General features: G+C 56.4%; 3 protein-coding genes across 4 annotated transcripts in view; 1 reads left to right on the top strand and 2 right to left on the bottom strand.

The window, feature by feature from the left end:
• Positions 1 to 3,715: 3,715 nt before the first annotated feature.
• LOC135977354 (heat shock protein 30C-like) lies at positions 3,716 to 4,715 on the bottom strand. Its single transcript, XM_065577889.1, has one exon. The coding sequence runs from the start codon at positions 4,579 to 4,581 to the stop codon at positions 3,982 to 3,984; it is 600 nt and encodes a 199-aa protein (XP_065433961.1). The 5' UTR covers positions 4,582 to 4,715; the 3' UTR covers positions 3,716 to 3,981.
• A 1,093-nt stretch (positions 4,716 to 5,808) lies between these two features.
• On the top strand, positions 5,809 to 10,205 carry LOC135977355 (heat shock protein 30-like). Its single transcript, XM_065577890.1, has one exon. The coding sequence runs from the start codon at positions 6,291 to 6,293 to the stop codon at positions 6,732 to 6,734; it is 444 nt and encodes a 147-aa protein (XP_065433962.1). The 5' UTR covers positions 5,809 to 6,290; the 3' UTR covers positions 6,735 to 10,205.
• Positions 9,897 to 23,325, bottom strand: part of RAB5C (RAB5C, member RAS oncogene family) — a 36,319-nt gene continuing 22,890 nt past the window's right edge. Inside the window, exons 2-6 of one of the 2 annotated variants that reach the window (XM_065577887.1) lie at positions 19,653 to 19,918; positions 13,672 to 13,823; positions 12,569 to 12,740; positions 11,584 to 11,677; positions 9,897 to 11,102 (exon numbers count right to left, since the gene is read on the bottom strand). In XM_065577887.1, coding sequence (XP_065433959.1) covers positions 10,865 to 11,102; positions 11,584 to 11,677; positions 12,569 to 12,740; positions 13,672 to 13,823; positions 19,653 to 19,818 — 822 coding nt within the window. In that variant the 5' untranslated portion in view covers positions 19,819 to 19,918 and the 3' untranslated portion in view covers positions 9,897 to 10,864. The remainder of the gene's footprint in view (positions 11,103 to 11,583; positions 11,678 to 12,568; positions 12,741 to 13,671; positions 13,824 to 19,652; positions 19,919 to 23,325) is intronic. The other variant, XM_065577888.1, reaches the window with a different exon arrangement.

Below are 23,325 nucleotides of genomic sequence, written 5' to 3'. Positions count from 1 at the left end.
ATTAGACAATGACAGGGATTCCACAACCTCCTCTGGTCATAGATTAGATATCAGGAAAATCTTCCTAACCCCTCTTTTGAGTCCCCTCTTCACAAATTGGATTTGTTACACTTTTACCTCATGCGCAAATATTTCCCAGCCTGAACCTGTACAGGGCCCTGAATTCTATTTCATTCCCAATCCCCTATTACCCAGGACCTCACAATCCCGGCACTTGTCCAGTTTCCTCTGAACTAGCCCCTGCAATTGTGGGTCCCTAGCACAGAGCAATAGCACGTCTCTCCCTTTGGAGTCTGTTTGGAAATCGGAGTAAAAAACATTTCTACAAAGTCCACTGACAACGGGAACGTGGGGAAAGCAGGTTTATTCCAGCGGTGACACAAACTAGAGACACCCGGAGAGAATTGTCACCTGGCAACACACCAGGGGGAACAGGGAGCTGGTGACATTTGCGCATTCGTTACAGGTCCCAGAATCCTGTCTGGAGCCTCCGGCGGATCTAACCTGACCCAGAGACAGGGCGGTTCCCCGGGCTCTGCTCTGGAAGAGGTGTGTGGGGCACAGTACCCCGCGAGTGCACAGCTTCTGGCCGCCAGGAGCGGGGCCTGGCACTGCTGGGTGATCCCAGGCCTTTGTGTCTGCAGGGAGGGGCCAGGCCCAGGGCCGGACGCTGCTCCCCCGGGGCAGCTGTTGTTGTTGGGTGAATTGGTCACAGATCGGACACATGCACCGAGGCATGCGGTCACACACACACACACGGCCCACACGTGAGCCCTACGCAAATAAGGGACTTCACCCTTTCCCAACCCCACACCGTGCCCGTGCCCCGGGAGCTATCGCGCACTCCCTGCCCCAAAGTCTCTGGGAATTTCTAGAGCCCCCCTGAAGTGGGCCCCTGTTTTCTGTAGCCAGGCCCCTCCCGCCAGCCTCTGATACAGACAACAGGGGCCCACTTCAGGGGGGCTCTAGAAATTCCCAGAGACTTTGGGGCAGGGAGAGATGCCAGGCCCTGCTCCTGGCTGCCAGAAACTGCTGGCTGGGCTCTGCCGCCCCATTAGGTAACTCACAGGGCCAGAGGAGGCCGGCTCAGCCCTTGCACGGGCGGAGGAGGAAAGGCCTGGAAGGCCGGGTGGCTATATAAGGCGGCCCTGCGGCTGCTGGCAGAGCAAGAGCCCCCAGCGCGCCAGGCAGGTGAAGGCAGCCGGAGTCTGGGCAGCAGTACCATGCCGAGCTGCTTCCGGTACCTGGTGCGGCTGCTCCCGCTCAGACGGTGGCCGTCGCGGGGCTTCGGCCCCACGTGGGTCTGCAGCAGCGAGCCGGGGAGCCCCCTCCTGGGGCCGGCCCCCCAGAGCTGCTTCGAGCAGGTGGCGGGCGATGTGCGCAGACACCTGGAGGAGATGGCCAGGATACGCCGCGCTGTCTGCCAGGCCCAGCCGCCCCTCCGCTGGGAGCCTGCGGGCCAGAGGCAGCTGGGGGAGGCTGGCGATGCCAAGGCGGAGCTGGGCTCCCCGGGGCCACGGGAGGAGAAGTTCCAGCTCTCTGTGGACGTGGCCGGCTTCTCCCCGGAGGAGCTGACGGTGAGGCTGGAGGGGAGGAGCGTGATGGAGGCTGGGAAGCGTGAAAAGCAAAGCACGTGAGAAGAGGGGGGCCGCAGACGGGAATACAGGGAGCTGCACACACAGACTGTGCTGCCAGAGGACGTGGATCTCCAGGCCGTGACCTGTTCCCTGTTCCGGGACGGACAGCTCTGCATCCAGGCTCCGCGCCTGGCCCCGGCGCCCATGGAGGGGAGAGCCTAGGGTGACCAGACAGCAAATGTGAAAAATCGGGACAGGGGGTGGAGGGTAAGAGGAGCCTATATAAGGAAAAGACCCAAAAATCGGGACTGTCCCTATAAAATCGGGACATCTGGTCACCCTAGGAGAGCCCTTCCCATCCGCATGCAGCACGTGGAGGAAGCCGGGGAGGGGAAGGAGCCGCACAGCAGCGAGGGGCTGGGCAGGGGACCTGCGGGAGGGAGCGGGGGAATGAGGGGGTCCTGCAGGAGGGGCTAGGCAGTGGACCTGCGGGAGGGAGCGAGGGAACGAGGGGGTCCTGACCCACCAGAGGTGCCAGCGCCCCTCGCCCCAGAGCCCGCAGCCATGGCCGGGCTGCCAGCCCTGCCTGCTCCGGCCCTGCGCGCTCGCGGGGTACTGTGCCCCCCACGCCTCTTCCGGAGCAGAGCCTGGGGAACTGCCCTGTCTCTGGGGCGGGTTAAATCCGCGGGAGGCTCCCGGCAGGATTCTGGGACCTGTAACGAATGCGCAAGTGTCACCATCTCCCTGTTCCCCCCTGGCTATGTTGCCAGGTGATGATTCTCTCCGGGTGTCTCTAGTTTGTGTCACCGCTGGAATAAATCTGTTTTCCCCACGTTCCCGTTGTCAGTGGACTTTGTAGAAATGGTTTTTGCTCCAATTTCCCACTGACTGGGGCAGGCTGGAGCCCGAGCCCCGTCCCCCACATGTGGCCGCCCCATGCACTGGCTGAGCCGTCGGGGCCCCGCTTCCTGCTAGAGGTTTATACACCGTCATAGCTAATGTCATTGGCGTGAGCCTGGCAGAGGGTCAGGCCCAGTCCTGCGGGTCCAACTGGCAGCAGCGAGCCCATTGGCTGAGTGACTGCCGCTCTGCACGGGGGTTTGGGGGATGGGGCCCTAATGAGGGACTGATGGAGAGGGGTTCCGGGTGAGGAGCGCACTGGCCCTGGGACAAACAGCTGCTGGCTGGCACATGCCCGCCCCCTGCCTGGGCTCCCATGCACACAGGCTGCTTGGCACAGCAGGGCCCTGGAGCCGAGACTGTTTGTACTGCAAACTTCCCGCCCCTGCGTGAGACTCTGGGTCCCTGGGCAGGGCCAGGCGCTCCCCGGAGTTACTGCCTGCATGTGGCTGGAGCTGATGGGGGCCTAGCGCCGACCTCGGTCACTGCCACTCACCCAGAGCCGTGGGCCAGCTGGACGGATCCCGGCTTGGCATATGCTGGTGCGCTGAGAGAGCCGAGGGGAGCCCGTTCTCTGGCCATGCAGGCGCTACGGGAATGACTGGGCTTGGCGCTGGACCGGCTCCCTGGGCCGGTAGGAAGCAGGGACCGAAGGGGCTGGCACCAGCGGTAAAGCCCCAGGGCTCCGTGCAGGTGAGAGGCGGCTGCATGGAGGAGCCGCGCTCATCCTCCCCGGTGCTCTGTGGATGTGGCAGGTCTCTGCACCGGGGTCCCCACCTCCCCTGTCCCCCTGGTGGCTTGGGATGGCCCAGCAAGCACCCTTCCTCAGTTTCCCTCCCAGGTTCCTGGAAATAATCTTTTAAATAATGCCCCTCCCACTTCCCTCGGGGGGAGGGGTCTGATTTATGTACCCCAGGCGAGCCCTGCACGCCAGCCCCTTTCACCCAGCACTAGGCTCTGGGTTTGCATGGTCCTGCCCCTCTGGGCTTTGTGCCAGCTGAGCTCCGCCGGCTCAGCCTGTGCCTCACCCCCAGCCTCCAGTGGAGCCCAGGAGCCTGCCTGGCACCTCCTCCCCCCGATGTTCCCCCCAAGGCAGGCAAGCTGGGCGTGTCCCAGGGGGGAACCCACCTCCCCAGAAGGGGCCAGCTGCGCGGGGCCAGCCTGCGCCATGATAACGTAGACGTGGCCCGAGGAGGCGCCCGCAGCGAGTGCTGGCACCGGCCGGTCTTGGCGAAGGCAGCACCAGCCCAGGGGAAAATCCGGAACGTTTATTTCATATAAAATACATTACACTCCGTGAATCTGGCTTGCAGCCAGCCAGGTACCCAGGGCCCAGCTAGGGTGACCACATTACATGAACAAAATAGCGGGACGCATGGGGCCGGGGGGCAGGTCCGGAGCGCCGCCGAAGCGAAAAAAAAGTCAAGTCTCAGCCCTGGCGCCTGGATTCTGCTCCCCCTTCTCCGCCCAGCTCCCCTGGGGCCGCTGCCATCAGCTCAGGCGGTTACCCCCGGGCTCTGCCGTCGGCCCCGGCCTCTGAGCCCGGCTCAGCCGGTGCTGCCGAGCTGCCCGCAGGGCCGAGCTGGATGGGCACGTCCCTCGCAGGGAGGGCTGGGGGGGCCAGGCACGGGGCTTCGATGCACAGCTGCCCCTCCCTGGAGATGGAGCAGGTCAGGCGGTCGGTGTCCACGGCCTCGGGCACGTCCCACTCCCTCCTGAACACCTCGTACTTGTAGGAGAAGGAGCCTTTGCCGTCCTCGCTCTGCGTCTCCTTCCTGCCCGTCAGCAGCACCTTCCTGCCCACCAGCTTCACCGCCAGCTGCTCGGGCGCAAAGCCCCGGACGTCCTGCCGCACGGCGAAGGGCTCGGCCGTCCCCTGGGCCAGGGCCACACTGGAGCTCTGGCCTGGCTCCCCGCCGGGGCTGCCGCTCCCTCCGCCAGCCAGGAGCCGCCCCAGGCTGCTGGCAAAGTCCCTGGCCTGCTCCAGCTCCCGCAGCAGCTCAGCGAAGAGGGCCCCCGGGGCCGGCCACAGAGTGCGCACGGGGCCCAGCCGGGCAGCCGGGGGGTCGTGGGGGGGCCGCAGGAGGTGCAGGTGCCACAACATCGCTGCTGCTTGGGCTGCTGCTGGCTCGGGGCTGAGTCCTCTCCGGCGGGGCTGGGGGCCGGTCTGGTCGGGGCCGGGGGCCGGCAGCTTTTATCCCCTCCCCTGGGGGCCTGGCCCCTTCCAGAGCCCTCTGGCCCTGACGCCCCCGCCAGGCACCAGGGCCTATTTTTACGAGGCTGATGCCTCGGGATTACTCACGGGGCAAAATAACAGTGACTGCATCCCTGGCCTGGCTTCCCCCACTCCAAATAGAGCAGCGGGACACGCAGCCACCGCTCGGGTTACAGCAAGTGCTTCTCCCCCCCCACCAGCCGGGGGAGGGGGGACACCTTGGCGCCGGCTTTTACCTGCTGTGGGGATTAGCCTGGAGCGGGGGCTCCGGTGTGATCACAAGGGTCCCATCCGGCCTGGGGAGCAGCGGGCAGGAAACCCCTGGGGCTGAGAGGGGCTCACGGCCGAGCAGCACAAGGCCAGGGGCGTCTTTCAGCCCCTGTGCGCTTCCCCTGCCCCCCGGCACCGAGGGTCTCGCTCGGGGGCAAAGGAGCAGTTCTTTAGCGCCTGGCGATTCCAGAGGCCAGCCAGCTGTTCAGCGCACTCCCCAGCGAGGCAGGCTGAGGGGCACACGGCCCAGGTCTGTCACCTCTAGCCCCCCGTAAACGGACCCCCAGCACTATGGCTCTGCCAGGCCAGGCCGTGGGACGGGCCCTTCAGTGCCCTGGCTGGGAAATCAACAACCGCCCTTGGGTGGGGCTTGAGTCCCCTCGTTAGCCCATCGCGTGATGAGTTATCACTTGTATGACAGTAGCAACCTGAGCTGGGACACCTGGGACCCGTGAGCTGGGCCTGGTTCACACAGTGAGGAATTCCCGGCCGCAAGCATTTACAAGCTAGTCAAGGTGTAGGGAGGAGAAACTGAGGCACAGAACAGGGGAGGTGACATGCCCAAGGTCACCGGCAGAGCTGGGAATAGATGCTGGGTCCCCCAAGTCCCAGCCCGTGGGCCGACCCACTCCACCCCACTGCCTCTCTGCTGGCTGCATTGAATTGGGGACGTGCCTAAGTTCTGTGGGGCAGGGTCTTCTGAGCCGGGCAGGTGCACCCTGGGCATTCAGCTAAGGGCAGTCATTCCCGCTGCCTGGTGTGCGCAGCCTGGCGGGGCGGGACGGAGCTGGCACCCGAGGGGAGAGACCAGCCCTGGAGGCCTGGGGCAGGGCTGGGCCCGTGCCGGGGCTCCGCTCCGCCTGGCGAAGGAAGGACGGTCACAGGCCGTTGGCAGGGGGGTCGTAGAGCTGCCAGGAGTTTTTATTTAGAGGCTGAGACGAGGTTGCTAATTATAAGCTGGCAGGAGGGCAGAGCCGTGAGCCAGGCATGCGGCTGGGAGCTGCCTGTTCTGGGCACTGAGTAATGGGAATGGGCTATCCCATTCAGCCAGAGGGCTCTGGAAGGGGCCAGGCCCCCACGGGAGGGGATAAAAGCTGCCGGCCCCCGGCACCCACCAGACCGGCCCCCAGCCCCGCCGGAGAGGACTCAGCCCCGAGCCAGCAGCAGCCCAAGCAGCAGCGATGTTGTAGCGCCTGCACCTCCTGCGGCCCCCCCACGACCCCCCGGCTGCCGGGCTGGGCCCCGTGCGCACTCTGTGGCCGGCCCCAGGGGCCCTCTTCGCTGAGCTGCTGCGGGAGCTGGAGCAGGCCAGGGACTTTGCCAGCAGCATGGGGTGGCCCCTGGCTGGCGGAGGGAGCGGCAGCCCCGGCGGGGAGCCAGGCCAGAGCTCCAGCGTGGCCCTGGCCCAGGGGACGGCCGAGCCCTTCGCCGTGCGGCAGGACATCCGGGGCTTTGCGCCCGAGCAGCTGGCGGTGACGCTGGTGGGAAGGAAGGTGCTGCTGACGGGCAGGAAGGAGACGCAGAGCGAGGACGGCAAAGGCTCCTTCTCCTACAAGTACGAGGTGTTCAGGAGGGAGTGGGACGTGCCCGAGGCCGTGGACACCGACCGCCTGACCTGCTCCATCTCCAGGGAGGGGCAGCTGTGCATCGAAGCCCCGTGCCTGGCCCCCCCAGCCCTCCCCGCGAGGGACGTGCCCATCCAGCTCGGCCCTGCGGGCGGCTCAGCAGCACCGGGCTCAGAGGCCGGGGCTGACGGCAGAGCCCGGGGGTAACCGCCTGAGCTGCTGGCAGCGGCCCCGGCGGAGCGGCCAAGAACAGATTTTTGGAGCCTAAAACAAGTGGCTTCAAAACTAGCATCAGTTTTTGTCACTATGGTCAGAGCAAAAGTGATTCCAAATAGTTTTTGTACCAAATCAATTTCTCTCCCTAGAAGTCAGCCCCTGCTGGTTGGTGTGGGTCCGGCTTGGCTGCTGATGTACAAGGATTAGGCCCCATGGGGCAGGACAGAGCAGCAGGAGCAGCGCCGGGTCCGTCTACACCACACGCAACCCTGGCTCTGCAGCCGTGGAGCTTCCAAGCCCACCCTCGAGCAGCTCCCTGAACTCAGCAGAACCTACAGGACAGAGGGGGTCTTGGCCCACCCCGCTCCAAGGGAACAGGCCTGGGGGGTCCCTCCCGGAGGGAGGGAAGGGGCAAGCAGGGCTCCCTCCCAGAGCAGGGCCCCTTTTAGCACTGCCAGGGCCTTTGTATCATCCTGTGCAGGTACCGGCGCCACGCCCAGCTGCCAGAAAAGGTGGGGGAGGTTACAGGACATTCAGCTCAAGGCCCCAGAAAGGGGGGGGGGGAATCTAATGGAGTTCTAGGGGTTCTAGCCCCAGGCCCATCCCCTTTACTGTTAATTAGTCACAGCTCCTTGTAGGGACAAGCAGCTTGATACCACGGCATCCCTCCCACACAGGTGGTGGGCAAGTCACGCCCTGGCTCCGGGCTCTCCATCAGGACAAGGGTGGGAAGAGGCTGGCTCCTAAACCCTTTGTGATCAGGTAGAAGCTTCTCATGAGACTGACCCAGGCAATCCAGGGACGGGGGGTGCTTCGAGCTGCAGCAGAACGCCTGGAGCACGGCCTTAGCCACCCTGCCCTGCAGCACGTAACTCGCTGCCCTAGTTCATTGCTAGGGAGGTGCTGAGCTCGGACCACAGCTGGGGAACTTGGGGCAGGAGGCTGTAAGTGAAAGGAGACAGGAGCATCTGCAATTCGCCAGACTCAGGAGGTGCTGGCTAAGCAGAACAGGCACTAGCTGGCAGCGTTTTATCCCTTTAGTTAAGTGAAAGCCAGACATTCCCGCTGGCCTCAGCTGGTCTCGGCCAAAGCACCGGGAAGGTTAGATGCCCCCAGCCCTCGAGCAAGTCAGCTCTTCACCTTGCAGTGGCGGTAGAAACAGCTCCCCGTCACCGCTTTGAACAGTTTCTAGCGAGACGCTGGAGGGGGGCTGGGGGAGACTGCTGGCTGCTTCCTACATCTCCCATTACTCTCGAGAGCAGCTACCACCACGATTCCAGTTGGAAAACGGGAGAGGCCAGGTGTGCCCAACAAAGGAACAAGCCAGCAGGAGCAATTGTGTGAGGAAAATACAGTACAGAGCCCGCCCCCTTAACACTGCCCTGTGCTGTGGCTGCCCTCCGCTAACGGCAGCGGTCTGAGGCTAGTGAGAGCGGCTTTCCCATGGCACTGGAAAGGAGCGTGCAGAGAATTATCAAGTGGGCTGATCTTCACATGGTACCTGCCTGTTCAACACCTTTACGATCTAGGGCTGGGATCCTCCCTCCTCCCAGCTTGGTTCTACCATACGCAGCGCAAGGAGCATCAGGTCTCACTTCGCTTTTAATCACAGGACTGCCAGGGACCTCGAGAGGTTGTCTAGTCTAGTCCCCAGCACGCACGGGAGGACTGAGTATTATCTACTGACAGGGGTTTGTCCAACCCACTCTTAAAAATCCCTAATGACCGAGATCCCACACCCTCCCTGGGCAATTTAGTCCAGTGCTTAACCACCCTGACAGTGAGGAAGTTTTTCCTAGTGCTGCAATTTAAGCCCCTTGCTTCTTGTCCTGTCCTCAGAGATTAAGAGCAACAATTTTTCTCCCTCCTCCTTGTAACAACCTTTTATGTACTTGAAAACTGTTCTCATGTCTTCTCCAGACTAACCAAATCCACTTTTTTCAACCTTCCCTCATAGGTCATGTTTTCTAGACCTTTAATCATTTTTGTTGCTCGTCTCTGGACTCTCTTGTTTGCCCACATCCTTCCTGAAATGCTCCCCTTGTACACGCAGGATCAGCGAGGGAAGAGGCTGATGTTCGCTTTCCTGGGCTAAGGGACCCTGCTAGTGGCAGGAATGAGGTGCCTCTGATGGCAGCACTGCCCTGCCAACTAGCAGTTACTGTAGCAGGAAGTTAAGGTACAGACGGCAGGCGTGATGGTCCCTTGCAGCAAAGCGCTCCCCATGCTGAGGGACACCTCACAACACCCACTCCAGCCATTAGCTAATGCAACCTGCTACTAGGCAGAGCACTTCCTCTGGCTGTATGAACATGGGGGCAGAGATGTGGTTACTGATTAAGACAGCTGGGCTGGTTGTTGCTTCTACCTTTGCCCTGTTCAGATTTGGAAAAAGGAAGTTCAGGTAACAGCGCTGTCATTTTCCACATGGACAACGACAACCTGTCTCGTCCGTGGATTTCTGAAATTCAGGATTGCTCTCCAGCTTCCTCGGTGCATTGCTAGTGCTCAATGTTGCTGCAGTTGCGGGAACAGTTACTAAATCCTTCAAGCCATCAGACAGGTGATGGGCATGGTGGGCTTTGGGATCTAGACCTTTTCCTCCAGGCTGCCATCTGTAGCCAGATACAGCCACTTTCATTTTATGGGAGGCTGGTTTTTCCTGTGCATTTTGCCACCCTCTAGGCCTGGTTCAAGCTGGCACTGGTTCTGCACCTTGTAGAGTCCCTGTGTTCTCAAGGGAATCCATTTAGTTTTCTCCACCATGCCTGCCCTTTACCATCAGCATTTCCACGCACGTTAGGCAGCTGTACCTAGCGCAATGGGGAATCCAGACACCGCCACTGTAATTGACAAGGAGGAGTGAGAAGAAGTGTGATGGATTCAGGAGACCTGGGTTCTAGTTCTGATTGGCCACTGGAGGATCTGGGTAAGGCCCTTGTGCCTCCATTTCCCTACGTGGAGAGTGGCGGTAACAATACTGACCTCTTTGGTCGAGTGCTTTGAGATCTTTCGTGTTGTGCACATGAACAAATTCATAATGAAACTACACTGGCCAGTTTCACTTTCAGGTACTAGCGTGATGTGTGGGGAACACCCAAACCCACATTTCATTTACATGGCTTTAATAAAACTCAAACGTTTCTGGGCACATTGGATTTATAAAAATTTTTTTTAATCACACAACATAAGTTTGTGATGAAGACTAAGTTGACAGTTCCTCTTTAAATACCAATCTGTATAACATTGCATCAGGCACTAGGCAGCAGCCAACGTGAGTTAGACTCCAGCAACAGAAGCAATTTTAATACCTCCCTCCAGGTTTTATTTTGTGGAATTACAGGTTTAATACAGATGGTTTCCACAGACAAATTCCTCCCAGTCTCCCCCACCCCCATCTCTGTACATCAGTAAACCAGAGCGGTTTGCACTAGAGCAAGGTTATTAACATTAGTGGCATCACATCACTGTCAAAAAGGACAATTTTCTTTTGTTTTTTTTATACAAGATTTTTTTTTTTTTGCAAAAAATTGCAAGAGGATTATTAGTGCATTACACCAGAACTGAAGAGCTAGAAAAGAGTTGGCATGCTAAAGTCCAACACCAAGAGAAGGACGACAGAAGGCTAGTTGGTATGTACTATATTGACAAGATACTGATTGGTTACATGTTGAAGAAACGTACAATACAAAATACAGAAGAAACCAGTTTTGCTCCCCTCTGCCCCCCCTCACCCTCACCCCAAAATACTCATCATTGTGATTTGGTCAAGCCAGAGCTCGGACGCCGGAGCTGAATGGCATTCTAATGCTGTGGTTGTGTTTAGTGGTTGTTCTAGGCATGTGGCACTGAATGAGCCGTGGCTTGTTCGTGTGGATCGCTCCGAAACAAGAGCCCAGCTACGGGACGAAGGACCCTTGTTTCCAATAGTGAACGAGAAGCTTGTGGGAGGCGTTCGGCTCTAGCCCTCGCCTAGCAAAGGCGGGAAGAGCCCAGCCCACGGATCCACCGCCAGGAAGAGGGAAGAGCAGTTCATATATTAAAAAAGTGACTTAAGACTTAAAATGGAATTAGTATTTGTACAGAAAGGTGCAGGTGGACTAGCTCCCTCCAGCCTAGGATCAGAAGGAGATGGAGAAATCACGGCAGCCGTAATGGCCAGCTGCTCTACCGTAAGTGCGATTGGGTCGAGTGGATTTCAGCCAGGTCATTGGAAGGGCTTCGGTCAGGTGGGAACGGCCGCTCAGTTGCTGCAGCACTGGCTTCTGCTGGGCTGGCTGGTCTCTTGCAGGTCCACGCCCCGATTCCTGCCCTGAGCGCCGGCCGCGTTTTGGGGTTCGTTTTTCGGCAGCTTCTTGGCTGGAGGGAGAGGAATGGGTCAATGCAGCTCACGTGCAGAGAAGCTGGTGACGCCTGACGTCAGCTCCCTGAGCTCTGCTCCGACACGGAGCTCTCGTGTTCCCCCAGGGAGGTGGCCTTCGTGCCGCGTCAGCCAGGACTTGGAACTGGAAAGGGAAGTGCCAATCCCAGGTGTGCCCAGCACATGGGCTGCCCAGGACTCTGGCAGCACTAAACTGGAGTGGGCAGGCTCCGATTCTCTCTCTGGCTGCTCCTACTGTGCAGGGGTGGTGGTGGGGAGGGGGCCTTTAACCAGCAGGGGTGGCTGTGTCCAGCCGGGCAACTGGACTGCTCCCCGGGCAGTGACTTGGTCCTGCTCCCCCTCGCTGCCCTGGGGCGTAGAGTCAGGGGATTGCTGGGCAGGCAGGCGGCACACAGCACAACGCTGGTTTGCGAAGGTGCATACAGACATCGCTAATGGCACTGCAGCTACCCCACTTACCTATTGCCATAAAGATTTCGTTCACATTCATCGCCGTCTTTGCCGAGGTCTCCATGAACAGCAAGCTGTTGTCGTCCGCATACGTCTGGGCTTCCTGGAGGCAATCACAGGAGGGTAAGGCTGGCCTTACGCTCACACAAGGGGGGGGGGGGGGGGGCTGGAAGGCAGGCAAAGGATAGACCAGCAGCCTGGGCACCTCTGCAGCCCCATCACACTAGGTTCTGCTGCTTTGCCTTCTTCCGACAAGTCCCCTCGCGCCCTGGAGGACTCGTGCGGCTGCACTTGACGGCGGGGCTCGGGCTGGCATCCCACCTCCCCACCCACACATCTGACAGCACCACCGAGATCTCCCGCCAGCTGCCCCGCTGCAGGAGCGCTAGGCAGGCCTGTCTGGGACGCTGCTCGCAAGGGTTCTGTGCGACGCCCGCTAGCTGGGAAGCACATGGGCCAGGCTGCTACGGTAGCGACCCAACCTGCATCTCAGTGCCACGCACAGAACTGCGGCGTGACGGGAAGCTGCTGCCCAAGCGACATGGAAAAGCCTCAGGACACGAGCTCAGCATTAACCAAGCTCCCTCGGGGAGGTGGGAGCTGGCAGGGAAGCCGTTTAAAGACCCGCCTTGGAAAGGCTCCTCAGACGTCTGGCTGCTGGCGGGACGTGGCTCATCTGCCTTGGGGAAGGAGGCAGCTGGCCGAAGGGTGGCAGCATAGCGAGCGTGGGCAGAGCACACCAGCGGAGACGCTTTAGGGGGTCAGCCTGTTCCAATCCCCACCCGAGACGGGCCTGCCCCACGGAGGAGACATGGGCTCTGAAAGGAGCGGATGGACACAAGTGGGCTCCACTTCCCTTCCAGCAGGGCTGGGGGGTTACCATGTTGCAGCCACCTGGAACAATGCAGCCGCTTGGATAGGCTCCAGCCGGACACTGGAGATCAAGGAAGGAAAAATTCTGAACGAGGGCAGCGTCTGCGCCGATTCTTGTTACCTGGAAATCCACGGCTCTCTTGCTCGCAAGGTCGGCCTTGTTGCCTGCTAATGCAATTACGATGTTGGGGCTGGCCTGCCTCTGCAGCTCCTTCACCCAGTTCTTGGCCCGTACAAACGTGTCCTAGAAGGAGGCAGGAGGCAGGGTGAGGGAGGGCAGCCCCTCCCCCTTCCTGCCCAGAACAGAGGCAGGAGAGAAGCTGGATATCAGTCAACAGTGTGCCCTTGTTGCCAAGAAGGCTAATGGCATTTTGGGCTGTGTAAGTAGGGGCATTGCCAGCAGATCGAGGGACACGATCGTTCCCCTCTATTTGGCATTGGTGAGTCCTCATCTGGAATACTGTGTCCAGTTTCGGGCCCCACACTACAAGAAGGATGTGGAAAAATTGGAGAGTCCAGCGGAGGGCAACAAAAACGATTAGGGGGCTGGAGCATATGACTTATGAGGAGAGGCTGAGGGAACTGGGATTATTTAGTCTGCAGAAGAGAAGAATGAGGGGGGATTTGATAGCTGCTTTCAACTACCTGAAAGGGGGTTCCAAAGAGGATGGATCTAGTCTGCTTTCAGTGGTGGCAGATAACAGAACAAGCAGCAATGGTCTCACGTTGCAGTGGGGGAGGTTTAGGTTGGATATTGTGAAAAAGATTTTCCTTAGGAGGGTGGTGAAGCACTGGACTGGGTTCCCTAGGGTGGTGGTGGAATCTCCATCCTTAGAGGTTTTTAAGGTCAGGCTTGACAAAGCCCTGGCTGGGATGATTTAGTTGGGAATTGGTCCTGCTTTGAGCAGGGGGTTGGACTAGACACCTCCTGAGGTCCCTTCCAACCCAGATATTCTAGGATTCTAGTCAGCAAGGAGAATGGTTTACCTCCAAGCACTGTGGGCCAAGGCTCAGTGGCTAGGTCACTACAGAGCCCAGTACAGAGCCAAGGGGAAGTGACACATGGGGCATGTCAGAGGTGGGGTTAACCCCCCCCCCCCCAAACTGCTGGCCCCCAGTCCTGAGCTGACACCATCCCTGCAGCGTCCCAAGGAGCAGGGTACCCAGACACTGCCCCTTCTCCCCTCCAGCAAGCCAGTCTGTGGCCAGCAGCTCAATACTCACCGTGTTGGTGATGTCGTAGACGACAATGGCTGCCTGGGCACCCCTGTAATACATCGGGGCCAAGCTGTGGTATCTTTCTTGTCCCGCTGTATCCCAGATCTCAAACTTCACCGTCGTGTCATCCAGACAGACGGTCTGCGTTAGGAAGGCAGCTGTGGGAGAAGTGACTGGTCAGTTCTAAAGGAGCCGGACAGCCCTGGGTTAAGCCAGCTGGCCTTTGAGAACCTGGTTCTCTTTGCGCTCGTGTGACACCCACCCCACGTTCACTGCCTTTATATGGTTTGATTTGTACCAAGGCTGCCTTGGGAGGTACCCTTTGAAAACTCCTAATCTGCTGCATATGATCCCATTGAAATGGGTGTAACATCACTGCATGTCAATTGAGGAGATGTGGCTCTACAGTGGTCACTGCAAGACGTAGTTCTGGGCAATGCTCAGAGACAGACACCCTAGCACGCCAGCCAAGAGCCCTTACCTGCTGAACGGGGCATTCGCCAGCAGAGGGGAGCTGTGAGCAGGACATGGACAGTTCATCTGAAGGACAGTTTGGCGCTCCCATACACAAGGGAGCTGCCTGCCCTCGTGACCCAGCCAGGGTTTTTCCAGTAGAAAGGATGAAGTGTGGGGGGGGAGAGAAGAGAGAGAGGAAGTGTCCCTAACAACCTCTTCCCAAGGGTGCCAGAACAGGGGGACCAGAGGGCTACAGCCCCATCACTTTTTACCTGCCTTAAGGGCGCGTGACTGGGGTGTGGAAGTATTCTCTGACAGAGGGAAGGAGCGGAGAGGAGCGAGCAGGGGGCAAGGCCTGAGGGGAGGGGCGGAGCAGGTATGGGGCCATGGCTCAGATGCTAGTACCCCACCTCTTCCCCCTCCCCACTTCTAGGGAGCTTCCAGCACTCTTGCCTACAGTACTTGAAAGCCAGAAAGAAACATTGAACTGGGGGCGTGATCCTGGCCAGGAGGTTTTCCAGCCACTCCAGACTGCCAGAAGCTATTGGTGAGAAATCTTTTCTGCTTTTAAACCTATTAGTCTTGGTAAAGTTTTGGAATTAGCTTACGGTTTTCTCCTTTTATTTCTTTAGTAACCACTTCTGACTTTTGCCTTACCACTTGAACTCTCTCGTTAATAAACGTGTTTTAGCTAAACCCGTGTGTTTGAGAACCTCTCCTGGGGATAAAGGCTGGTGCAGGATCACGCCCAGTGTGGGAACGATGGACCATCTCCGAGCTCATCCTGTCCAGGAGGGTGCTGAAGAGAACATGACATTTCTGGGCATCAAGGCTGGGGCTACGCGGGTGCTGCCCTGCAGGTAATCCCCTCATGGAGGGCTGGAGAGCATATGTGTTCTCAGCTGGGTGGGATTTTGCAGGCCGAAGGCCGAGGGCAGGCCAGGAGTGGCTGTTCAGACAGCCCAGCAGTGTAAAAGGCACTCCGGGGACACAACAGCCCAGGTTGCACCCTGGGGAATGTCACAGCTAGGAATTGGGGGAAGCCCCAGTGAGGGCTACGTTACCCAGCAGTCAGGTATGCCGCCAGTGGCTACAGCTAGGATATCTTAACACTACAACAATCGTGAGCTAGAGACAGGAACCAAACCAGTTACTGCAGCCAGAGACACAGCCGAACTGGTCTGCCCCACGGTGCATCCGAGCACAGCACGCTACTGGGCGCCTAGCCCCTGCAGCACACCGGGAGAGGACTTGCTCTTCACACAGAAGACAGCTAGGCTAGCTTAGAGGCTCTCTTCACATGGTTGTGAAGGCCTAGAGCGGGATCTCAGCGTGTCTCTTCCAGTGCTCACGTCGACAGCCCTGGGACGCGAGGACGATGTGCCCCTAGCACCTCTGGAGATCTCGGAGCGTTTACCAGTGAGGCGTGGAGTGGGTTCCTGAGCTAGGAGATCCGTGCAGCAGAGCCAGGAATGGAGCCCAGCCGTCCTGGCTCCTTGTCTCCTGCCCTGTTGTCAGTGGGCAGGTTCCAGCCACTTGTTCTTATGCCTCCTTCCTGTGAATCCCGTTTCTGACCATGGTGCTGCACTGAGGGAGCCAGCTACATCCGGTACAACCGGAAAGGGCTACAAATAGAGCCGAGGCCACTAGTCACATGTAAAGCTGCCCAGGGTCCCTCTACGGGACGGTGTCATTCAGCCCCCGACAGCAGTCAGGAAAGCAGGTCACTATAGGCCAGGTAGCTCTGGGGCAGGGTCACTTTAATACGGTTTGCCTGCTCTGCAGTGCGCTTTTCAGTTCAAGTTACCACAGGCCAAGGGAGTGACGGCTCAGGGGACTGGAATGGACTCAGCCTCTCCTGTGTGTCATTACGGTCACGGATGCCCCCACAGGACAGGACGGGGAAATCTGCTTGGTGTAATGAGTGGGCAGCGACGACCGTTGTTAATGACTTCACCGACCCAGCCATAGGCCCACCACGTTCTGAGTGCCCAGGCGTCATCCCTGAAGTGGTTTCAAGGGCAGGGCAATTGTGTGGCCACTCTTCAAATGGGGTCCCTCCAACCCCGCACAACGTAGCTGAGGCCAGCTGCAGATCCTCGAGGGGCGCCTGCTGACTGACTGCAACGGCGGGCTAGCAGCTCTTCACCTGGCTGACCATGCTGTTAAAGGGCCGGGCACATTGTGCATATGCTGAGAGGGGTCTGTCACAGGGTGAAATCCGGCCCGAGTCATTGGACAGCAGTGATTGCCACCTGAAAGCCGTCTAGCCACACTGACAAATTCCTTCCTAGTTCTCCGCAGCCCAGCTAGCCCCTTGCCAGGCTCGGAGAGGTCACGGCTGGGTGGACAATGGAGCCTCCCTCTCCTCAGCAGGTGGGGGCCAGGCCAGAGCTGGCGGAGGCATGCTGGCAGGGCGATGGAGAAGAATTAAGTGCTACGCAGGCAGTCGCAGGGTGTTCTGGGCCAAGAGGACATCAATGCCCAGGCTGCTGATCCGGTAGGACACGCTGGGGCCCTGCTCCACTCCAGAGACGCGTGGGTCAGAGACTGAGATGGGCGTGTCTGGAAGCGGCTTTCCAGGCAGAACAGCTGATCCAAACACACCCATGTGGCTTCAATGAAGCAGTAAAGATCCCGAATAGATTCACTACCACGTCATTCGGCTGGCGTGACTAGCGCAGGCGAGTGTCTAGTCCTGCACGTCTCACCCAAGTCACTGACCGTACATCAAGGCACCAGGCTGTTCTCTTCCTGTTTTTATGCTCTTGGAAAGGTCCCCTCCATGAAATGAAAGTGAAAGGTAACTCTGCCCTTCCAGCCAGAGGGTCATGCTCTGTGTGTTCCCTTTCTGCCGTTCTCGATGGAGGGCCCAGACCTGCCGTGCACACCGCCTGCATTGGGGGGGGGGGGGGGTTCCCATGGCCCCTGCACCCAGGGGGCTGTCAGGCTCAGTGCCCTAACCAGCTCCCAGGGGCAGAGGTGGAAAGGGAGAGCTGCTATCAGGCACACTAGCGCATGCTGGTGGAGAGCTGGGTTTAGACCTTGCTGAGGTTCAGACACGCCAGGAGTTCTCCATCAGGCAGCGTTGAGTGGGGCGCAGACATTCGACAGCTTCCTCTTTGCTGCTGTGGCACTAGTTATACTCTACCAGGAGGAAGGCTGAAGCCTTCCATTTCACCTCCACCATGCATGTAAAGTTACTGCCCAGCAGCGTGGGGAAAACAAGCCAGTTTGCCGACACTTACAAGTGAAGCTCAAAGCCAAGGGGAGGCTGCTTTTTACATGAAGCCTGCGAAGGGGTTTGTATGCATGCGCCCCCCCCCCCCCTTTTTTTTTTTTTAAAGATTACTCTGCACAGAAAAGTGCCTTTTGTCTTAACCCTTTCGAGGGGGCCCTGGAAGCGTCCCAACAGCAGGAGCACTTTAATATGCACGCTCCCAATGGCCAGCCAGGTAACTGCAGCAAAAACAATGCTCTTTGCCAGTGGCCCATTTACTCTGCCACAGACTGCATCGGACAGCAGAGTCATTTCTAGAGTTCTGGAACAAGCTTTCCCGTCTCGTTACCGTTCCTCCAGACTCCCCTGGGAGCGCTGTTCGGCAGCCCTTCACGATATTCAGCCTCCAGTTTTCCTTTACAAATGGCAACGGCCAGTTTGCTTTCTGGTTATTTAAGATCAATACAAGGCTGTGAGATTTGACGACAACCAAATCAAGTAGGATGGGTGTTAAGTTAGCTCTGTTTCCTAGGCCCGACACCCTCAGTCGGGCAGACATGCCATCGAATGTCTGAGGTAAACTGTGCAGTGCTCAAAGCGAGCAAAGGCAGAACACTGGGCTGGAGAAGCAAGATCACGGCCAGCGGTTCACCTGCTTCAAACGGAAGAGGCCATTCGTAGGACAGGTCTAAAGGTCCTGCTTGACTAACGGAACATGCTTTCGTCAGCTCAGATGAACGCATTGAAAGCAATCAAGGTTCACCAGTCCCACAGACGCCAGAGAATATTTGTGAAGAATTGCATTTCTGTATCTAGAGAATTCCTAGACCAGATATTCTGGACTTCATGCCAGACTGAGGCCAACTATGAAGTTTTGTCTACGTTGGGTTACTCTGGGGAGCAGTGGAGAATTGACAGCAGTGAAGTAAAATGGGTATCAGTCACTACAGCTTCCCTGCTGACAGGGAAAAGGGATTAGAACTGGAAAAGGTACAGAGAAGGGCAACAAAAATAGTTAGCGGTCTGGAACAGCTTCCATATGAGGAGAGAGCAAAGAGACCAGGACTATTCAGTTTGGAAGAGAACTAAGGGAGGGATGGGGGTTGATTGAAGTCTAGAATATCATGCCTGGTGTGGAGAAAGTGAAAAGGGAGGAGTTTTTACCTCTTTGTATAACACGAGAGCCAGGGGTCACCCAATGGAGTCAATAGGCAGCAGGTTTAAACACAAACAGAAGGAAGAACTTTTTCACGCAACGCAGAGTCTAACGTGGGACTCGTTACCAGGAGATGTGGTGTATAACTGGGTTCAAAAGTTCACGGTGGGTAGGTCCAGCAATGGCTAGTAGCGAAGATGGTCAGGGGACAACCCCATGCTCGGTGTCCCTAAACCTCTGACTTCCAGAAGCTTGTGCCCTGTTCTGTTCACTCCCTCTGAAGCGTCTGGCACCAGCCACTGTTAGAAGGGAGCACCCTAATATTGGTAGATGGCCCATTGGCCATACTGGACCAGCCCAGTCTTAGGAATTCCCAGCAGCAGGCAGCGCGGCAGACTAGCTCAGGCTGCCAGGTTCATTTCAGAGGTTTTCAAGCCCAGCAGCTTCTCTGAGCACAGCATCTCTGCCACAGCCGACTGGGGGGTGGAGAGTGGCAGCCAGCTGTGCAGGAAGGGAAAGTGAGTCGAGGACACGGGGGAAACCCCATGCTCGCCATGCACCGCAGCAGCTTTCTAAGAAAGTCATTTCAAGATCGCCTTCCCTCAGGGCAGGGGTTCCCAGCTGGCAGAGTGCTAAGCAGACTCTCCTGGGTCCCCGTTGAAAACACATCGATCTCAGCACAAAGCATGTTGGGTCTCAGTGAACTTTTCCACACTGGCCACAACGTAATGTGCCTGTGACAACTTCCCCCATCGCAGTGAGAGGGGACAGTGGAGCAAGGTTGTCAGCCTACGAAAGCGTAAGGATTCTAGAACTCCCTTCACCGGCTTTGGAAAGACGACAGGCCGAGTTTACCGACCCCACACCTAACACTGGGATCCAAGCCAGCCTTTAAACAGAGGTCCTTTGACCCAAGAACTGCAGAGCGCTTTAATGAACACTTACAGCAGATCCCGAACTGCTGAGCCCGGCAAGAATTACACTCGTTTTACAAATCAGGAACTCCGGCATGGGAAGGGACTCGCCCAAGGTGAGCATCAGTGGCACAACTAGGGAGTTCTGAGTTCTAGCCTAACCCCTGCTCCTTTGAAACCAACCCTCTAGCTCATGGACCGGGGCTCTCGTGGCTTCCCCATCACGGCCGTGAGCACTCACCTCCGATTGTGCTTTCCTGGTACTCGTGAAACTGGCCCTTGACAAACCGCAGGACGAGGCTAGATTTCCCCACTGCCGACTCCCCCAAGAGGACAAGTTTAAATTGACAAATTTTGTTTCCAGCAGCCGGTCCATTCGGTCGAGCAGCTCCACCTCGACCCGCCATGGTCCGTTACAGTGCGGCAGTGCCAAGAGCCTGGACTTCAGGGGCAAGGGGCTTGTGCTGGTTGTGGACTCCGATGCACTCAGGGAAGGTGGGTTTCCAACTGGAAGAGGAAGACATTAGAGATTGCGCATTAGTAGCATCCCCTGCAGAAGGATTTTGGTCTGATCATGTATTCCAGAAGCAAGCTCATCTCCTGCAGAAGCAGGAAGGGATCCCCTCCCACCCCACCCAATCAGAATCTCCAAGTAAACAGGGTGCATTATCGGTCCATCCTTGGAGGAAGGATCAGGTACTTGTTAATGCTCGAGACCAACCCCCCTTAGCTTGCCCTCGCCAGTGATCTCACCGAGTACTTGGTTTGAAGTGAGTCCCAGTCTCTGGAGCCTGTCCCCAGGGACACTAGCCACACACCACACTCTCCTCGCTGCTAAGACAGGTAGCGGAGAACCCTAGAGCAATTCCTGCCAAGTGTTTGGCCACTTGCCTACCGAAAACCGGATCACGAACAGACTAGTTTCATACAGGCCACAGATCAGCCAAATTGCATGAGCCTCCCCCACCTCCAGCCCCTTTGGGAAACTGTTCGATGGCAGAAGTCATTAGAACCAATACACACACTAGGGGACTTGCTCTGGCAAGTCATGCTAGCTACACATGGAGTGGGATTAACCCATCTTCAGTGCCTTGGCATGGACGGTACGACAGAGCCCCTTTCCTCCCTTATGAGCAAACGGAGTATCAAGCCACCCCCCTAAAGTGAAGCCGTGGTCGGAGCTCAGGAATGCTTACAACTCTAAGACCTTAGGTAACTTAGCCAAATGCAGTCTGTTAAACCAGGGGTTCCTGAAGCACTGGGTGGTCCAGAGATTGGAACACAGGAAGTCATGGGGAGTTGGGGTGTTAAGGGCAGAGGATCTTACAAAGTAGTCTGTAGGATGACACATTAAGAATCATTGTATGAGAATCACACCACTAAGGAAGTCAAACATTTATTCTGTTTGGATGGGAAGAGAGAGACTCCCAACTAAGAACACAAGAATGGCCAGATTGTCAGACCAATGGTCCATCTTGCCCAATAACCGGTCTTCTGACTGGCCCATGCCAGATGCTTCAGAGGGAATGAACAGAACCACGCAATTTATCAAGCGATCCAGCCCCTGACATCCACCCCCAGCTACTGGCAATCAGAGGTTTAGGGACACTCCGAGCATGGGATTGTGCCCCGACCAACTTTGCTAGCAGCCATTGCTGGACCTACCCTCCATCAACTTCTCATTCTTTTGTGAACCCAGTTATACATTTGGCTTTCACAACATCCCCTGTTCAACAAGTTCCACAGATGGACTTGGCGTTGGATGAAGTTGGTTTATAACCTGCTGCCTATTGCTTCATTGGCTGATCCCTGGTTTGTGTTTTATGTGAAGAGGTAAATAATACTTATTTACTTTCTCCACACCAGTCAGACTTTTATAGACCCCCCACATCCCCAAGTCATCTCTTTTCCAAGATGGACAGCCCCCATCTTTTTAAATTTCTCTGCATACAGAAGCTGTTCCATACCCTCAATCATTTGTTGCCCTTCTTGGTACCTTTTCCAACTCTAATGCATCTTTGAGATGGATTAACCAGACTTGCAAGCAGCATTCAAGGTGTGGGCGTCCCATGGATTTACATATGGCATTAGGATAATTCTGTCTTATTATCTATCCCTTTCCTCATGGTTTCTAATAATTAGCTTTTTGATTACTGTTGCTGCACATTGAGCTGATGTTTTCACAGAACCATTCACGATGACTCCAAAATCTGACTGACTAATGTAGACCCCATGATTTTGTATGTAGAATTAGGAGGATGTTTCCCAGTGTGCATTACTTTGCATTTATCAATAGTGAATTTCATCTGCCGTTCTGTTACCCAGTCACCCAGTTTTGAGAGATCCCTTTGAACTCTTTGCGGCCTGCTTTGGATTTAAACGATCTACAGATTTGCCACCTCACTGTAGTAGACAATGCTCCAGAGGCTATGAAGTGACCAGTCTCATATATAGAAATCAACAGGCGCTCTAGTGATTGCTACTAACACTGCTAGTATGGAGAAGTGGGAGCAATGACCAAATCAACCAGTTATCAATTTTGGCATATGCAGTGGGCAGCAAGGGTTATATTAACTTTAGATAGTAGAACCTCCAAGTGTTAGGAAAATCCTCCATTCCTGGGGTTCATAACTTTGAACAAAACATTAGGATTCTTTCAAAAGTTTTCAACTGATCATTGACAATACAGCTTTGAAACTTTACTATGCAGAAGAAAATGCTTTTAAACCATCTTAATTTAAATGAAACGAGCCCAGAAACAGCTTGCTTACCTTGTCAAATCTTTATGTTTTAGTAGTTTACGTTTGACAGTATTGTAACGGTCTCTGCTGCTACCGGATTGCGTAATTCCAGTTCCAAAGGAGGTGTGTGGTTGACAAGTCCGTTTGTAACTCTGGGGTTGTAACTGAGGTTACACCGTATGCTTTCAATCCCTGTCCAGTCTGTCACTTCAGTCCAGCCCATGCTAAGCTGCTACTCCTGCTCTTCACCATCCCAATACATGCAATGTATTTTTTTTTATTTAAAGGCATTAGTCTCAGTATGACACACACACACACACACACACACACACACCGTATGTTATCATCCAGAGCGTTTGACCCTAGTGCACTGGTCTATTTATACTGGTTTGTCACAGTTCTGTTCCTCTTACAGTAGAGGTGCAATACTAACCCAATACTGCAAATGTATACGGATTATCCCAAAGGCATGAGTAAAAGCGACAGGCAAGTTGCTGTATCACACAAAATAGACAAAGCTCCACACACATGAAAGCCCCACAACTGTGCCTCCCCAGCCACATAGCGCTATTCACTGTAGGGGAAGGATAATTACCTTGGCTTGCAGCTGTTAAAGGCTCCCTTTTCCTTTCTCTTTGTTTAATATAGATTTTATCATTTTAGCCACAGTGAAGAATTTAGCCCAATCAGATATGAAAACAGTTATTTCCTTATCAGCACTTCAGCTTCATAAGTGAACGCGCTTCCGGTTTGACGAAGGGCAGTCTAGGGGAAGCTTCGAAAAGCCAGTGTTGTCTTCCTGGGTTGGCATCCCAAGCATGACCGGCAGGACTCCCTTTTGGTAGTTTCCTGAAAAGAAACTCTTGCCCAAGCCTTCCCAAGCAGTACACTTCCAGGACCCCAGGTCACAGAGCTCAGATGTCAATATCTTCATTTGCAAAGACCAACTTAGATAGAATCGTTTCTCAGCCAACATTTCACCCAGCCACGGATTGGACTTGGTCAGTAGGATTCCCAGCTGCTCCAGACTGGCAGTGCACACGTGTCCAGGTGGCACTTGACAAGTTGTAAGGAGCAGTCCAGCTTGGGCTGCCAGAGATGGCCTACAGGAAAATGGCTTGCTTTGGGAGAACTCTGTTCAGGATTGTACCTAACTGCGCTGTAGGGACACTG

Source organism: Chrysemys picta, chromosome 24, assembly GCF_011386835.1.
Source record: "Chrysemys picta bellii isolate R12L10 chromosome 24, ASM1138683v2, whole genome shotgun sequence".
In the NCBI taxonomy this organism is placed as follows: domain Eukaryota; kingdom Metazoa; phylum Chordata; order Testudines; family Emydidae; genus Chrysemys; species Chrysemys picta.
The sequence above is the reverse complement of the archived record's forward strand: the minus strand, read 5'-3'. Positions and strand labels throughout refer to the sequence as shown.